We start from the raw sequence: 18,258 nt of genomic DNA on the forward strand, positions 1-18,258 counted from the left end.
ACTTCTTATGAAAACAACGTAATTTGCGGACATAAATTTTACAACCTACATGACCGTATAAACATATATCCTTTTTAATATCCATAGAGTATAAAAAGGAGTATGAAGAAGTATTACATATTATAATATTGTAATAAGTACGAGGTTTCATCTTATGAAACGAGCAAACGATACCTTCTAAAAACCTTGTATTTAAAGGGTATTAAAACTCCTAAGACCATTGGTTCTTCGTGGTGTTTGAACATTACACCATTCCCTACAGTGTTATAGCCGCAAAACTGGTGTAAACTCTGGCAATAATCGTGGTCATGGCGCTGAAAGAAAGTCGTGTCCCACGAATTTGTTCCGCGTTTGGCGCATGGAACGTTTTTGCTCTGTCGGTTCTCGCGAAGATTGGAAGTTCCACCGGTACCACGTCGCGGCTGCAGAATTTCACGCTGCGACACAGTAAAACATACTACACAATCTCCCGCATCTCTCCCGATACTACCTGTGTGGGCAGCTTCTTCTCTCCGCTTTGGCACGCGGACTCTTGTAAGTATAAATCCTGCGTTTTAGAGCGCGAAGGCCAGATTACACGTGAATAATGTCCACCCCTGTCCCTCGTCCGTTCTTTTTCCACTTGGCGAGTAGTTTGCCAGAGATTTACGCGACACAGATCTCCCGCGGTGTCGCGCAAATTGAAATTCTTAATCGGTGCTCGCCACTGTGATTCATAACGTTGTCGCGTACGCTATTGTAACGAGACTTTCGGTGCCCCGAGCGGCCAAGTTTTACTCGCTTATGTATGCATATTTTCTCGACTCCGTATATGATCCTTCAATTCAACGATAAGGACCTAAAAAGAACGTACTTCACTATTTATGGGATAGCAGTTGAAGTAGTTTCGTATTCAGATTGATTTTTATCCTTTAACTTCTTGTATGTCGAACGAAATTTTTTAAATCGTCCAAAAGATGTTTGTTTCTTTCTATACAATTCTTTCTTGTTTAAAAAACTATTCTTAAAAAATAGTTTAAGTGAATTAAGAGGCCAAACCAACATTGGCAAACTATTTCAAATTACGCGAATTCAAAGTTCTTAAAATCGAGTACCTGCATTATTTAACGAATAAAGACAACTTAAAAGCACCCTCTATGCCTTTCAAATCACCGATATAAATAACAAATTCAAATTGTTAAAGTGGTTTCAAGTTATTTAGACTCAAGTGACTTGAATTCAGGTAACTTGATTAATCTGACCAAGGTTTAAGAAGATGGAAAACAAAACAAAATAATATAAGGGGAGAAGAAAACGACAGAGAATGGAACGAGAAGCGAAGGAGAAGATGGAGAAAGAGATGGAACGTCGTAGAACGGGTGGAGGCAGATAAGAGCGAGGGAAGTGAACAAAAGGAAGAGAGTACGGTCGCTGGAGCTTCTTCGACGTCATTTGTAATACCGAATGGCCTAATGATGCGACTGGTCGTGACAGGACGGGGATAAAAGTGGAAGCGCGCGATTGCAGGGATTCGCCGTGAATGCCATCGTACGTGGAGTTACCCGGGAGCTGCGTTCGTACGGTCGTTCAGCGTGTCCCGATGATTGTTAAGGACCCAATCTCGGTGAATACTTTCCGGCGCGTAATGGTGATTTGCTCGATCGTAGAAACGGAGGCAACTCCTGCGACTTAATCGCGAGCAATTTTTGCACACTGGTTATTACGAGGAGGAGAAATTGTGATCGAAGGGTGTACTTAGAATATTATTCGCTCGTGAACGTGTCGTATCACGGTCAAGTTGCCTCGCCAACCAGCTAGTTTATTACACTGTCAAGAGTCTTCCATTTTTAATAGAACGTGCGTTAACCAAGACCTCTTTTTAATATTCTAAATTATACCATGTTTTCGTTTACGATTAATCTATTTTAACATTCTCATTCGCACGTCTTGAGAATGATTCTCTTTGGATCAGAATTATAATAATGTAGAAAATTATATTCCCTTGTTGTATAATACAAGCTAACTTCTTACGCTCTTAAGATTCGCTTTCCCTTGTTCTTCTTTCTATCCTCATCGTTCTCTATATCTCGTCTACTCTTCCAACTCCAGTCAATCGCAGCGAACGAACGGCCCTTTAACTGGATCGCTCGAAGGTTAGAGTAAAAAGCAGCAGCAAAGTCATAAGCATTTATGAGTTTCTTACGCGCTATAATAAGTTTGGAATGATTGTCGTTTGTATTCCGCGGATGCGTGCAGCCGCTGTTTCTTGCGTGGAGCAGACGAGATACGCGCGGCGAGTGCACGCCCGCTTCCCTAATGCGACGACGCGCGCCTTCCCCTCGAGCACGGTGCATTACCGGTCACGGAGAAAGAAGTGTCCCGTCACCGATTCTTCTTCGCACGTCGTTCCACGGTCGTTCGCCAGACCGAACGATTACGCAACCGTTCTTCGCCGTGGCGACTGACACTCGCTTCTGGACCTTGTCTTCTTGGGCGAGTGTGAGTATGATCAACGCATATGCCTCCGTATAAGAAGGTATTTTAAATGCGGCTGTTACTATGTTTAACGACTAGACTGCAGACATTTATATGAATTTATATGTTTATGAACGTAATAAAAAAATCTAAGTAGAAATACGGTTTACCCTTCAAATATTCTAACGAGTAAAGCATACTTGCTTTAACTATTCTATAGGCTTCTATACGTCCTATGAATTTTGTAAATTTTTTCAGCGTTTTCTCTCATAAATGAAAAGAACCGCAATTTAGATTCTATTAATGACTACTCGCGTGTATTGTGACAATTGTGAAATATAACTTCCAAAAATTACTGAGACATTCTTCAATGTGATGAAAAGCAACAGTACGATTATCTTTGATAAATACTACTAAAATATTCCATCTTTATGCGCGTACCTTTACGTATTACGCATGTTGTTTCGTAATTGATTTCTCAGAGATATAATTAAACATTGATAAACCAATCATTCTTAACATATATATATATATATATATAGGAAAATTTCTCTTCGCAAAGAACAGTGTAATATTGATGTCCCGTTTAATGGATAAAATTTCTCCGGTAATTTCTGTTTTAAATCCCGATCATTAACTTTAATATGGCCAGTCTTCGAATTCCTTTGTAATTGCTTCCTATTACCCTTTAGAAAGGTTCTCGGTGCGGAATGAACGAGAGAGACGAAATCTTAAAAACTTCAAACAATAAAGGTCTTGCACGGCAGAATGCACACAACGTAACTAAACCGACGCTAATTGTAAACGCTAAGGATGCCTAGGGTAGAAAAAAAGCATCGGTGTTTCACGAGCATGTGTCGTAAACCTTTGCCCTAACATAGCTAAGCCACGAGCACTATCGGCCTCTAAGTCCAAGAGGTTCGATCGTAACCAGCCGCTGTCTGACCTTTGTAGACGTTATCTACTGGCCGGCGTGTAATTGCCAACAGAGAAATCGATTCCACGCTTTTGATTGATTTCATCTGTTCCCGTTTCATGACTTATGCATCACGCCCTTTCACTTCCTGACATCAGCATCCCGACTGTAATTCCTGGTCCGTTTGAAAGCACAGATAAAACCCACTAGAAAGCTGTGATTACAATCATACGATGGCACGTACGATTGCCGACCGGCCCAGAGACGACAGATATCCAGGAAATTGGTTCTATTATACTTTCTTTTAATGGAAAATGGAATCATGCAGATACATGATTCGACGTCCCTATCGATTATGTTCATGTCGTTTTAATTGGTGCTTTGCTTTGACTTCGATTTGATGTAATGCGATCGTATCTGGTATTGCTAATGGAAATCATACGTTCGAGCCTTTAGACTTGTTTTAAATAGTTCATAAATCGAGTATGCATATACGTCTACAGAGTGTCTCGTTTAAATTGGATACCTTTATACTTTACTGGGTTATAATAATGGAAAAAAATGTTGAAACATTGTTTTAAAAGGAAAAATATGAGAAACAAGAGATTTTTCAAGTTCATAAGTACAAGATCATTTCAAGTTAAATGCATGTTCTTCGAGATTTTAAGGCCTTTTATTATTTTAACTGACATCTTTATCGTCGTGATTAAAATACATGGAAATAAATCATGAAATTACTACATTAATCTATTTACCTTAACAAATATTTGCGTCTACCTAAAAAGTGAGTTTTACTGATTAGCAAAATATATTCATTTGGTTTACGACTGGAATAAAACTAAACTAACGACTGAAGTACGGATTTCTGGAATTTCCACTTTTCCGCTTCCTCTAATTTTTAATATTCCAATAATTTACGTACATTTATTATCGAAAGAAAAAGATAATAAAATATATCGAAGTACGCGTGAAATGTATAATTCCAGGACTGAAATCCTTATGGTAGTACTACAATTTCCTTGGCCTTGAAACACGACTCGCATCTCCGGGTAGCCCCAGAATAATTACGCTCCTCACGGACAACCGTCTCGAATCGTTCTTGTAGTCATCAGTCTCTTTCGCAGAGCAAACATTAAGCGGCAGCCGCCGCAACGAAACGTTTGCACCTACGAATTTCATTTGCCCTCGACATCAACTCCCTCGCGTCTTCCACCGCTATCCCAGCAATAATGAGCCGTTCTATCTACCTAAGCTAATCCTAACGCTAAAGGTTGTATTTCCAAGCGAAATGTAACTTCCAAGCAATTTCCTGGGATGGGAAAGTTTCGAGGTCGGCTGACTTGTCGGATCAACACCGACTAGAACGGTTCAAATAAACTCGCTTCGTAGCTGGCCCTGCCACCAGGCAGCTGCCATCGGTCAATGTGCAATACGCTTTGACAAGTACAACAAGTGGCGGATGCTTCGCGGTGGTCGGCGAGACGGCGGAAAAAAGAGACGTTAAGCTATCGACTGGAAGAGGGGAAAGAACGTGCCGCAATCTGAAAGGTATCGTCGATCACCAGGGACACCGAGGGAAAAAGATTAGTTCGTTTCACGACGGGAAAAACGTCGAACGATTAACCGTACATGCTGGATTCGAGACGAATTCACGACATTCTATTAGGTTGTAACATAGGGAATGTTTTCCAACGATTTTTGACGATTCGTCTTTCAATGTTTTTCTTCTTTTCTTTTCTTTTTTTTTTTTGAAAAGGGTGTACTTAGATGTTAAAGGTGATTTAAATGTCAAAAACTAGAAATTATACCTTTGTGAAAAAGAAAAATCTCAGCTTTAAAATGATATACATCTGCAACAATGGAAATATTTATGGAGAAAAGGGAAGATTGAGAAAATTTATATAATTAAATTGTATATTTCAGATGTTACAATTCAATCTTTTAGATTGCGAAGGAATACTTCGTAATAATTTTATGTTCATCAGCGTTTGATTTTACCGGTGTATATATAAATAGATCTAAGATGTTATATCGATCTGAATTTATTTTTCGAATTTCAATTAGACACACATATTGAGATTTTCCCCCTTACAAAGATGTGCATAATGCCTCTATTTATATAAGCAATTTCTTTCTCTTAAGCGAATTTCATTATTACAGAAATCTAATACTCTTTTCCATTTAATTTCTCACTTACTTAACCATGTATAATAACGACTCGATTCTCATTAGCAATGAGCTAAACCTACACATCCCTCAAGAACAATCAACGCTTCTCATCAACCTTTCCCAAACTCTCCATCTAAACCTCGCCAATATCCCATGAAAAAGTTTTGTCCACCTTAATCGCCAATAAAATCACCATCGAAACAGCAACAGGAGGGTACGGTCACGCGAAATATCCACGAGAAGTATAATTGTGTGTAGCAGTAGCAAATATGAAAAGAAAACAGAAGAGAAGAAGACGCGGCGTGGTTCGCAAGGCTACGACAAGGTAAAGTCAACTAACTATCCGGCCTCGAAGAGAAACAGAACAGAGTAGCTAAGCAGAATCTCGAGGCAGGATAGCCAGGAAGAGCTAGGTTGTAGCCGAGGCGAGGCGAGTTCGAGTAGGGATGGGGCAAGGCAAAGCGCATTGGCGAGGCAACGCTAAAGCAACGGGCCCAAAGACATCGGGACTCGAGCTGGCTCTGGTGGCGCGTTCACCTCCCGCTCGAACGCAGTACGCTTCGGACTCTCGCGCAGGCGAGATTGCACCAATCCGCTCGGTCGATCCGGCGACCACGTGCGCCCCGAACGTTCCACGGGAACCGGCTGTGTTTCGGTGACGGGACTGGGCCACTAGGCCACGTGTTTTTCGCTGGCTTCTCACATCCGACAGAACTAAAGAAATTTCTTTAACGGGTGTTTTTTTACGCGTGTTCTTCGAGGTTTCTAGGATTCATAAGTGGAACAAAGACGAGGAGGGTTAAGATATATCGTAATTATGATCTAATTTCTGGATGTTTCGATCGTGTATGAAATGGACAGATTGCAGTTAAGAAAGCGATAGAGTTATCGAGATTATAAGTAGACATGATTATTGAGAATTTGCGGTTGTGTTAATTTGTCGAGCGAAGGATGTACGTAGAGGTGTGGTTGCTATGGTGTAATAGGAATGGCGAGGATGGAATTCGATTGAGGAACGATATAATTCACGATTAAGAGTACACGTGGATCGGAACATCTCTGCGATGGTTCAATTTAATCGGGAATTAATTCGATCGATCTGGATAACTATGGATCGTGAGAAGAAGAGATACTAGTTCTAGTTCTGTCCCTATCATAGTGTGACGAATAAGTGGAAAAAGAGGATGTGGAAGGGGATGCGATAAGGGGAGTAAGATGTTCCGTCCAGAGGCAAAAAGTGAATTTTATAAACTGGAACGCTCCGCGAGCTCCGCCCCGCTGCTTCATTAAAACAATTCGCTACTGTGAATACGAAATACGCTTTTTCTGGGTGGTCGTCTGAAGCAATGAATGATTGAAAAAAAGACTTGACGAGTCCAAGTTTAGATTTATTTTATCCATGTTGAGCGGCTATACACTGGTCGGTTCATTAGACTATGAAGAGCGGAAGTGACGTTATACTATCCATCGACATCGTGTTCGAGCGTCAAGCTGATCGAGAAAGGAGACGTTCGATAAAAACAAGACGGAAAACGTCTAGTCGAGTGGTCAAGTAGAAACACGAATATTACAATCCTCTTAAAGTCTTAATGCTTCGTTAACTAACGATAAGTAAAGCTTAGTCCATATACGAGACCGATATCTATCCATTCGAACAGGAAATTTTATTCGTCGTAAACGAACGTTGATCGAGAAATCTGTTCTCACGGTTCGAATTAACAGAAAGGTGTCGAGAACTTGGAGCCTGGTTCAAGCGACAAAGAAACGCAATCTCATCACCGAGCATCATTCCACGATCATCGTTCCGAGGCGAAACCGAACGTGATGGCGAATGAATTTGGAATGGTCACGCTAGCGTGAATCGATACGAGAGATACGCGCCGATCCGTCGACACCATTGTTCAGTAACGATCGTCTTATGGATGTATCCATTGACTCGTAATCCGTGTTACAAATAGGCGGAGAAAGAACTAGACGTAGAACGCGAGGGAAAAGAAAGAGCCATCAAGGAAACAAGGAGAGAAGAAGGAAGGAAAAAAGGCGAGCAAAGCGTACGAACCGACCGGGAGCAGGATTGACGGGATGCAGAAGAAACGGTGGTGCACAAAAAACTCTTAAAGCGACAGAGATACCGGGTTAATTAGATTATCGACGGTCCCAGGGAGCTGCTCTCTGCAAGAGCTGCCAGCACGACCATACATGGTCCACCGGCCTACGAAGAAGCTGGAGCGTCGCGTGGGAGGTCGTGTAGCTTCCACGCTCGTTTTTACGTAGCTCGGAAAGACGGATTCGTGTGCTCACCTTGGAACCCACACGTCGGCCGCGATTATTAAACAGGCTGGTTGCGCGTCTCGTTTGCGAGTACCGGTCTGTCGATTTACTGGCAAACGACTTTTCCGAGAAGGCCAGCCATCACTGATCGTCCTTTGAGTTGGTTTCACGGTTACGCGCGATGATCGCCGATCTCCAAGATTTCAAAAGCAAAACGAGTTCGTTTTATTGCTCGATGATATCGATCGAGGTTCCAGGAGGGTACGCCAATCAGACATCTGCAAAGGAAGAAGATCGCGAAGAAAAGAGAAAGAAGGTTCCGTCATCGACTTGAGAAATCGTCGAAAGTTCGTCGATCAGTGGTCAAGAATAACTAGTCGTAAAAGCCGAATCGCGTGCCAACTTTCAATCTCGGCACCGAATGCCCGCTACGCACGCCAAGATCGCGTTTAAAGCGGCGTCCGCATCCTATAAATCCAGATTTCCGCGATTCCAGTGAACCAGTCAGCGGCTGACCGCGTATATATGTCGCGCGGCTTCTCTGCTAGATCATTAGACCCGCGTGGAGGAGCATTAAGAACGATGAAAGTGTAGCGGAGCGTGTTATGCAAAGCAGTCGACGGAACCAGAAAAGCCTGATCCCGCTGATCGATCCGCTCCGCCGTCGCCACGAATTCGAAGCGATCGCTGGGAATGCGTCACGCTATCGCGGATCGATTTCAATCCTACTATCGATCTACCGAAGATTACGCAACTTCGAAACTTGAATCAGGCTTATGCAACGGTACATCCACTTTGCGATCATAGCAGTCATTGGTATCAACGATGAGACTGGTTAACGACGAAAAAATGATTCTGGATACTTCCTAGTTCTTTATCAACAACTTTCATCGTCGTCATCGTGCGATAGTCTTTACCAGGGCTAGTCGTCGGTTCTTTATGAACTTTAATCTCTTCAGGAGGATTCCTCGACCTGGGATTCTTAAGAATTGAATTGAAAATCGCGGTTAGACATGGATCGATTCAAGGGCGTTTCGAGGCTCGCGCGGTGATCGAAAGTCGAGCGGCGGCACTCGACCGATCACGCGGGACTAGGGACGGGAGCAAATATGTCGGTCGCAGGAACCAGGAGACTATGCAGAGTAGGATTAGTCGCCGTGCTGGTCACCGCGTTGTGCGTGTTGACTCTGCTCGATTCGCCGCCACAACTCCCGGATCCACCAGCGGATCCTCCTCCTACGCCTGGTAAGCAATTTTCTCCGTTGCTGCGCTCCTTCGCCTCCAGCAGCGCGCGACCCTTGCCCTTTCGTTATCGCTGAACGGTTCGCAGCCCGTACCTACTAACGCGCCTTTGCCACCTAACAATGCCTATTTTTTCTCTGTTTCTTTCTATCTCCTTTTTTATTCGGTTGTTTCATGCTAGGCGATTAGACGCCGCTGATTTTGTCCCTTTCGAATCCTTGCAAGGGATTTTAGTTAAGTTTCGCGTTGAGTAAACTTGTTAATAGGTATCTGTGAGAGAGTGGGTCGAAGAATAAAAAGTTCTTAAATTTAAACGCCATATTCATGGAAATTTTACTTTCCTTTCCTTCTTTTCTAAGAATTCTTATTGACATTTCAAAGTTTTAAATTAATCAGACGTCTTAAGTATAAAAAAAAAAGTAGTAGTTAAGAAAATTAAATCTCTGAGATATTTTTAGAATCATTGTTCTAAAATGTAATTATATCTAAATAAATATATTTTGTGAAATAAAAATATGTACAAAAGTATAACTAGTAATTAGCGAATATCTAATTAAAGGATAAGGAATGGTGTCTGGTCTTATTGGAATATTTTATGTAGCAAACTACACATCCTCTTTGCCTTATTTTAAAAGCAATATTTCACGAGACACGGAGCTAAGTGAATTCCACCATGCAAGAATCTCGAATTTATTTTCCTAGCATGAAAGCCCTCTGAGTCAAAGATCATCGATAACAGCTTCTTTAAATATGCAAATGTGCAACTTTTATCTTCTCCTATATCTACGTATTTGCATATCAAAGCTGTACAAAGTGCAAGTACCCTGATCTGGGACCATGAGAAATTTATAAGTTTCCCGATGGGTTGATCACTGCTTTTCAAAATGTGTCATAAATTTCCTGAGCGTGTCCGTCAAACATCGATACATCTTTCTTTCGAAGAACTTTACGAGAGCGAACAATTTTTAGCGAGATCAAGATGAAAGTACAAGGATAATAATCACATATCTGCATCTACGAGGAAGTCTATATTCTTCTATAATAGCACTAGGAATTTTTTGATCTGCATAATATTTAACAAGATAACTTTAAGATTCCTCTGCAGGAATATGACAGATGCAGTAACTCACGAAATTGTTCGAACACTTGTTGTAAAATTTTTTTCAGAATGTATTATGTATCTCACGGCATTTAAACATTTTAAAATATTATTAGCATTATTACGTGTAAAAAATATGCGATATATAGTATACAAATATGAATTTGCATAAATATACTATCTATGTTTATAAATAGCATTTTGAATAAATACAACTAAAAATCAAGAAATAATTTTAGACTCTTGGTAAGTTCGGTTTTAAAAGACACGAAGATACAAAGGTTATGTGGTGTTAAATTATATTAAATTCCTACTACATAGTATACCCAAGCCAGGGTAATTATTCACCATCTTTATGAAATCGTAAAGTTTATAGTACCGGTCGTAATTCAAGAGAAAGGTATTTCTGGCTGACGCAAGGAAAATGGAGCTCCGGACGAAAGTAAAAGTGACGAAATGCTCGAGTCCTTTCGCTGACACAGCGATTGATACGCGACAAGAAGATTCTACAATCGCAAAAGCCATTGCCATGTGTTAGGATAGCCTCGTTCCAAGTTTAGTAGGAGATTTGTGTTTTACTGTTCGCACTACTTCTTACCAGTGAATACTTTCCCAGCGTTTGGCTTTAGCCGACAAAGAATAGGAAAATTCCACACGTGCCTTCAACCGACCATTAATTCATAGTTCGAACGATTATGCTTAATCGCGTCAATTTTAACGAGCCCGCTGTTTCTCTTTGAGTAATGTGTTAGATTTCCTTTAAATAAGTTGTTCAGCCAGCAAGTAGATGTAAATAGAACGTTTCATCTTATACCCTACAGGATTGCATAAGAGTCTCGGTGAAGATAAGAGTAAATTGTCTATTACGATTCATGACCAATGTAGCTGAATAATCAGAAGATCTCTTGCTACAAATTTGCAGTTCTGTTTCGGTACAGTGGATTGAAATTTTCCTTTATCCATGAATAAGGGAAAAAATAGTTCCAGAGAGATTTTGTAAGCCTAAACTGAAACTAAAAAAAATTCTATATCTTATCTTTCGTTTAATTTTTTCAAATAATTCAAAATTTCAGAATTCACTCACAACTGATTGTGTAAAATGATTCAAAGTCCTAAATCAACTACCAACAATTTAAACTAATTTTTAAGTGGTGAAATAATAATCTTATAATAAAGATCACTGGGAAACTGTAACTTCGAGACTACATAATTAACAAACGATAAATCAAATACGATAACTGCTATAACACGTTAAAACATTCACCATTCATCGAATCGATACCTGCTCTAAACTTTAAAATCAGATTTCAGATCAGAAATCAGATCGGATAATCCAAACTTCGTCTTCCAAATTAATTAAACCGAAAGCGGAACAACTATCATCTCCAAGCACCAGCACGTACTAATTCCCGGAGAAAACCGTCGAAATTGAGTCGAGTGGAATGGCGTACAAAAAGCTCGCCCCTAGAGGGCCGTAAATCAACCGCGGTGCGGTGACACAGGCTTATCGCGGACACAAATCTTTACACGGTTCCTTGGCGGTAGCGACTTCATTAGGTGACATAATATACAGCTCGACTCATCTACCGATTGCCTCCTCTTTCACGTAACACCCTCTTTCTTCTCGTTCTCCAACTATTTCACCTCTGCGAGTTACTGGAAAACGTGAGCCTCGAAGTCTCTTCTCTTCATAGTTCTTCGACCGTCGTCGGTTCATTCTCGTATTTCTGTCAGTTACCGTGTAGCAGAATTCGCTTTCTCGTAAAACTAGCGAACCGTGGCGTCTCCGAGAGAAAGCAGGAAGCAAAGTTGCTAAAGGGCAGGTTTGGATGGTACGCGGCATCAGCGTAATACGCGGTCGTTGGGTCAAGCGTAGACACAACTTTTAACGATTGTACAGTGACTGTACATAGTAGGATATCTATATAGTAGCTGGGATATCAGAGAGAGAGAGAGAGAGAGAGAGAGAGAGAGAGAGTGAGAAAGGGAGAGAAAGAGGGAGAGCGGGAGAGAAAGAGGTAGAGAGGGAGGGGTGAGAGGGAGAGAGAGGGAGAGAGAGAGAGGAACAAACAGAGACAGAGATGGAGACAGAGACAGAAACAGATAGACAGATAGAAAACGTGATCGAAACATTTGCACACCGATCGCACGCCGAAGGGCATGAATTTAATTGGTCGACCAAGCTGCTTTAATTCAAGAATTAACGGAAGATGGATATTTTATGTGCACAGGTGTGAGATGCTTTGGGAGTACAAATTTATGCTAGGTTGAAGAAGTGATAGGGCTAGAAGAAAGGAGTGAAATATTAACGGTAAACGTGCCTTTCACGTATCGTGCCTCTTGGGCTTAACGGTCGTGATTAATTCGGGAATCATTGTAATGAGTGTATCTTTGTTTGCTTAGCATTTGTCAGTGCTTATTCTGTTGAAGTAATAATTTTAGTTCTGGAAAGTATTTACGGAGGTGAGTTAATTTGGTCGAATGTAAGACAAGTTCTTCTCAAGAACTTGATATAAACGAGAAAAGCATTCTTTTTAAAAAAAAATGGAATTTAAATATAGAAACTTGAGTTTTGACTCGAACAATTAGTTTCAAATTTGAAAAGCCGCATTCGAATTTAAACTTGAAAATGAATCTAAATCTAAACAATTAAATTCAAATATGAAAAATTACATGTATGTTTAAACAAAAATTCAAATATAAATGTCAAATTAATATGTAAGAAACAAGTTGTATAAAAATTCATTCTACAATTAACAGTTAACGAACGCTTTAAACACTGATTACAAACGGTCACGTAGAACTAACAACCGGCGAGTTTCTATTTACGTTTCATGGTGCGTGAACAAATGACATATTTCACTATCGAATCCATTAAACGAATCGATCGTGATGGCAGAAGATGGAATAAAAGTATGATCAGAGTAATCAGTGGTCGTGACTCCTGGTCATTCGTGACTTTTACGCAAAACGAGTTTCCCTTCGATATACGTTAAAGCATATTTGCTATTAGAGAGCAATTAACCAAAAGAGCAATTGAAATTCTATATAGGTAGCTAATCGATGCTTATTGGAGATCAGTGACGTGTTTCGAAATCGCTTAGAACAGGTATTAGAGAGAAATTACCGAGAATTTATGGAAATAACGATTTAAATGTAGCACGATCGTTTACTCACACGTAAACGTATTCACGACGTACAGCGTCCGGCCTCGCTCGATGACGTAATACTTCCGTCCGGTAAAAGATCGTCGAGGTGTCTAGGCTTCCTTTCTATTCGCAGAGAACGATGACACTATCATAGCTACACGATTGATAATAAAGGAAATTGTTAATCAAGTGTTTACAGCAATATCTTTTAATGTGGGTTTTCCGTTAGTTAGAATTATTTTCACTCGCACAGCGGGAGTGTAGGCTCAATCAATTATTGCTAGCAAAAGCCATAAATTTTAATTAAATAAACTTATTTTACCTCGGTAAATTATTGCGATAAAATTAATTTTCCGCGAATATCACCGGAATATATTCAGTGGAAGAATTAATAACACAAGAGTAGTAAATCTTCGTAGGTGAATTAAGTTATCTGAGTCCATGTCAAAGTTTTATTATTTCAAGTTTTCGTCAGAACTAAACAAATTCGGTAATATTTAATTACTTATGCGTTTACTACATTATACAACAAGTCATTAAAAATTCCATTCAAAGATTTGAAATTTAAACGGAAATAATAATTCTAATTGAGGAATGGATACATACTTCTCAAAACTTGAAATAATTCCCCTAAAAGTCTTTAAATATGCATTCTTTCATAAATATCTTAATACTGATAGAAATATCTTAATACTCAATGCGTGAGTATAACTCGTAATCCATGTACACCATTAAAAGATTAAACCAATGTTTAGTATAAACGCTACCTAGAAAAACGAACTTAATTATCTAGCGCGGATACATTCGAGCCTCTGTAAATACTTAAGCGACCATGGTTTATCTTTCATGCGATGTAGCTTTCCATTTAATAACCCGTATCGCGTACGTAGCTCGTATCGAATTAATTAGCCGAAAAGCGTGCGCTACCGCCGCTTCCGCGTTAATGAGCAGAGTGTAGCATACGTCACGCGACTATCACAGTCTCAATCTCCCTGACACATTTTCCAGGTGGCGAACCCCCAGGCACAAGAAGCATCGTGGCTTACTCATGGGCGCGGAGATTGGCACTCGATTACAGACCCTCCAAGGAGTGCGACGGTAATGGAACGTACGGAACGACGTTAAATACGTTCAAGTTAACCGATGAGAAGTGGCTCGAGACAATCCCCGGACAGCTCTTCCTGTACAGCGCCCACTTGGACCTGAGAGTGGCCGGTTACCCAAGCCTCAGGGTGATTGGCGTTAAACGTGGACCTCTACCGACCTCTGGCCTTTTCTGCACCGTCTGGTGAGACATTTTTTCGCGAGCGAGTCAGCCTTTCCATCTTTTCTAGTCACTTCAACCGTTCTTACTTCCGGTATACAGTAAAGCCCTGGTATCGGCGGTTGATCGCGATTCTGCATAATTAAATGGTCACGGTCTAAAAAATTATATGGAAAATTTGTAAATTTCAGCACAGTGGATCTTCAACTCTCCATATTATTACTAGATTACGGATCTTTATGGAAATTAATGTTTCTATGAACACTAGGGAATAGAACTCTTAAATAGAGATTTCCTTTTTCTATTAAATATTATAATCAGTACTATTGTATTATATTTTATATTTTTTTCTATATGTTATGTACGTTCTGTATATTTATACATATTTAAATCTTCCATAAATGCATAAGTATGCATAAGTAAGTACACAATCCACAGATGATCCTTTTGACAATTCGGAGATTTCGCCGTGTTTCTAAAGCCATATCGTTTTCATCCTTAAAAGCCTCTCGCCTAAAAGTTGCTAGGATAATAATATATCAAAATAACGAGATAATTCAACGACATATAATAAGATAGGGCTAGTCGAGTTCCGCAGTCATCGTCCATGAACAGTCGCTTTAATCTAACTTCTTGCCCGGTTACTATCAAACTTTCTTTAGACCTTCTTCGAGGGGCAGGCAGCTGTTTCATAATTCGAACGCTTATGTAAATTCGGTCACGAAACTGAACTTCCTTCAGTCAAAAAACATTGGCCCTTTCTCGCAACCTATCTGAATATTCCGAGATTCAGCAGAAATTACTGATTTTCCACGTTCCTCAGACACGGACAGGAAGATTTCTTTTATTAAAAATACGAGAAAATATAAGTAGCAAGGATCGTTTAATAAAAAAACTTTCTTGAATTAAAGTCGCGATATGTTCTTTGAAATCTATCCAAATATATTGAAAGATTTATTTATAATCTCTGCTCGTTCAGGTACAAAGAGGAAGAACGTGGCAGAGCTGTCAGCGTGGAGGCACTCGTGTCGACGATTTGGTTGGACGAGTGGGGCGAGACAGTGGATAGCTATGCGGGGATCCTCGTTGGTTGTCAATTACCACCAGATGCAGCGATCGAGCCGTCGAAGGTGTACGTAGGCCTGGAGCCCTGCCACCAGAATGCTAGTCATAGTTTAACGATAAACGGGGAAGACAGGAACGAGGCGGAGGAACGACGCCGTCAGTTCACTCTTTGCATCAAGGGTTTGGACTTCGACGAGGACATCTCTCGAAAGATCGTCGCTTTTATCGAATTCCACCGAATACTAGGCGCCGAGCACTTTTATTTTTACGTGTTTAACGTTCACGAGAACGTGTTGAAGGTGTTGAGGCTGTACGAGCGATCGAACGTGATCAGATGGTTCAATCTGACGTTGCCGGGCAATCTACCGAACGAGAAGATCGCTAGAAGGCGGTTTCTCAGCGAGGACATCTGGATCAAGAGACGTATGGAGCTGATACCCTACAATCACTGCTTCTACGATAATCTTCATCGATCGGAATTCGTGCTGCCCATCGACATCGACGAGGCGATCGTTCCGGCCAGAAGAAAGAACTGGTATGAGCTGTTGCTCGACGAGAGGATCAAGCTTGGAAGAAACTTCAAGGACTTCGCCTCGTATGCAGTTAGAAACGTTTATTTCTTCCCTGAGCTGCAGACCAGAAATCAAACCGATCGTGCTAGCTTCGAGGTCAATTCCACAAATATTCTGCCTGATCTGGATTATCTGGACACAATCAGAACTGCTTGCATCTCGCCAGAGGGTGACTCGGTGAAGAGCTTTGTCTCGACCAGGCGCGCGTTAACGGTGCACAATCATTACGCTCTGACCACACTGAATCCGTCCACCAGACGGGCGCACCATTTTAATCCGGAAGATGTGTTAAAGCATCATCATAGAGCCTGTGATGATAGACACTTGGACTGCGAGGTTATGATGGGGGACGTTAGGGTCGATGAATCCGCGTTGAGATACGCGGATGAACTTAATCGAAGGATGAGGACGTTTTTCAGCGACTTCAAAGCATTCACGTAGCGGAAAGAATGATGTATATAATAAAATAGAATTAATCGATTTTGGTGTATTTTATTGATTCTTCATCTCCTTATTTCCGAACGGAGGCCAAATAATGAAGAATATGGTAAATTATATATATTAAGATATCCTTGAATCTAAAGAGTTCTCTTATCAATTATTTTGGAACTCGTTAAAATGTTTCCTTTAAGTTATCAAGTGTTCTAAAATTTATAAAATCGACAAGAGTAGGTTCATCGTATCTTTCCCCTGTTGAAATTCTCGAAAATTTTCTTTCGCGATTCTCTGTTTATGCAAAATGAAGATATTTAAAATAATACTGGATACAAGCGGGCACTGTTCCGCGAAATGAAATTTGTATAATTAAAACGGAAGATTACACGAAATCAGGGACACGAACGAACTATTTCAGCAATGCACCTCCGCATTACTTCTGGGAAATAAGATAAAAAGACAATACGACGTTTGCAACTTGTAACCTACGCCGTTCCTACAAAGATCAAACGTTCGTTGAAATTTACTTGTAACATGGTAAAAGCAACAATTCATGCCGCTTTGGAGAATATAACTACTATAATTAGAATAAAAAAAACTTCGCTTCACTCTTTTGCGAATACTTCGCCGGTACCTCGAATGATATGATAATGAAATGCACTCATGGGAAATTTTCTCTCTGTCTAGCACGTCGCATCACTTTAAGCGCGATGCGCTCAAATTATAACTCTTTGGCTACCAAAACGAGAAAATCTATTCTTTGTTTTCATGAAGAATATCGCGAATTTTATCTATGTTTCATGCTTTCAACGCTGAATTGGCGTTGCTAGCCTCCTTTATTGTGTTGTTTTCTTTCCTGCGTGGTGGGAATGGAAAACAAGTCATACTTAAGCAACCTTTTTCACTGGCCAGTCTTTTAATAGTCAAATGTTCCCACAAAGGAATGCAACAAGTAGCGTGAACAGTATGAACTAGTACGAGAACGAGTATGACAACAGTATGTGAATGCAAAATCTATTTATATTCTAGTCTTATAGTTCTGAATTAGTGTTGTCTACCTTTTCTATTATACCATATTCAAATCACCAAAAACAAATCACATTTGACCAATTTCCACTATTGACTACTCTCTTTATTGAAAATCGTCCCTACGAAAGGACGCGGTATTGTGACCGTGAATGCGAAACCTGTCAATATTCCAGTCTTTTAACTCTAAATTCATATTATTATCTTCTTATTATTATCTTCTTATTATATTTTATAAAGAAAATGGTCTAATCGCATTTAATCATTATCTCCTTTTAACCCCTTTGATTGCAAAACTTCTTCACAAAGGTTCACGGCAATATTGCGAACGTAAATACACGCCTATCGCATCTTCATAGAGACCATTCTCATAATCATTTCCTTTTTATAATTCTTGGTCTAGTTTCTTCGTCTAGCTCTAGTTTTCCTGAGTTGCAATAACATTCTATGAGATTAATACCACCTAATGACAAAATCCGCAATCACTTAGGTGCCAACCCAATACTTGTCTCTTCTGCCTGCAACTCAGAGAAATTAGAACTAGATCAAGAAACTAGACCAAGAATCACAAAAAGGAAATGATTATGAAAATGGTG

General features: G+C 40.2%; 1 protein-coding gene across 1 annotated transcript; it reads left to right on the plus strand.

Moving 5' to 3' along the window:
- The first annotated feature begins 6,105 nt into the window (after window positions 1–6,105).
- Window positions 6,106–16,681, plus strand: LOC122570476. The gene is made up of 3 exons (XM_043732842.1): window positions 6,106–9,055; window positions 14,309–14,588; window positions 15,544–16,681. The coding sequence occupies exons 1-3, from the start codon at window positions 8,920–8,922 to the stop codon at window positions 16,640–16,642; spliced, it is 1,515 nt and encodes a 504-aa protein (XP_043588777.1). The 5' UTR covers window positions 6,106–8,919; the 3' UTR covers window positions 16,643–16,681.
- Window positions 16,682–18,258: the final 1,577 nt, after the last annotated feature.

The sequence above is a fragment of the Bombus pyrosoma genome, linkage group LG1 (genome assembly GCF_014825855.1).
Source record: "Bombus pyrosoma isolate SC7728 linkage group LG1, ASM1482585v1, whole genome shotgun sequence".
Taxonomy (NCBI): Eukaryota; Metazoa; Arthropoda; class Insecta; order Hymenoptera; family Apidae; genus Bombus; species Bombus pyrosoma.

What these genes read in the sequence shown, in the direction of transcription:
- LOC122570476 (XM_043732842.1), top strand. Translation starts at nt 8,920, where the DNA reads ATGTCGGTCGCAGGAACCAGGAGACTATGCAGAGTAGGATTAGTCGCC. An exon ending in GGATCCTCCTCCTACGCCTG is followed by an intron (nt 9,056 to 14,308) that starts GTAAGCAATTTT and finishes CACATTTTCCAG; the next exon opens with GTGGCGAACCCCCAGGCACA. An exon ending in GGCCTTTTCTGCACCGTCTG is followed by an intron (nt 14,589 to 15,543) that starts GTGAGACATTTT and finishes CTGCTCGTTCAG; the next exon opens with GTACAAAGAGGAAGAACGTG.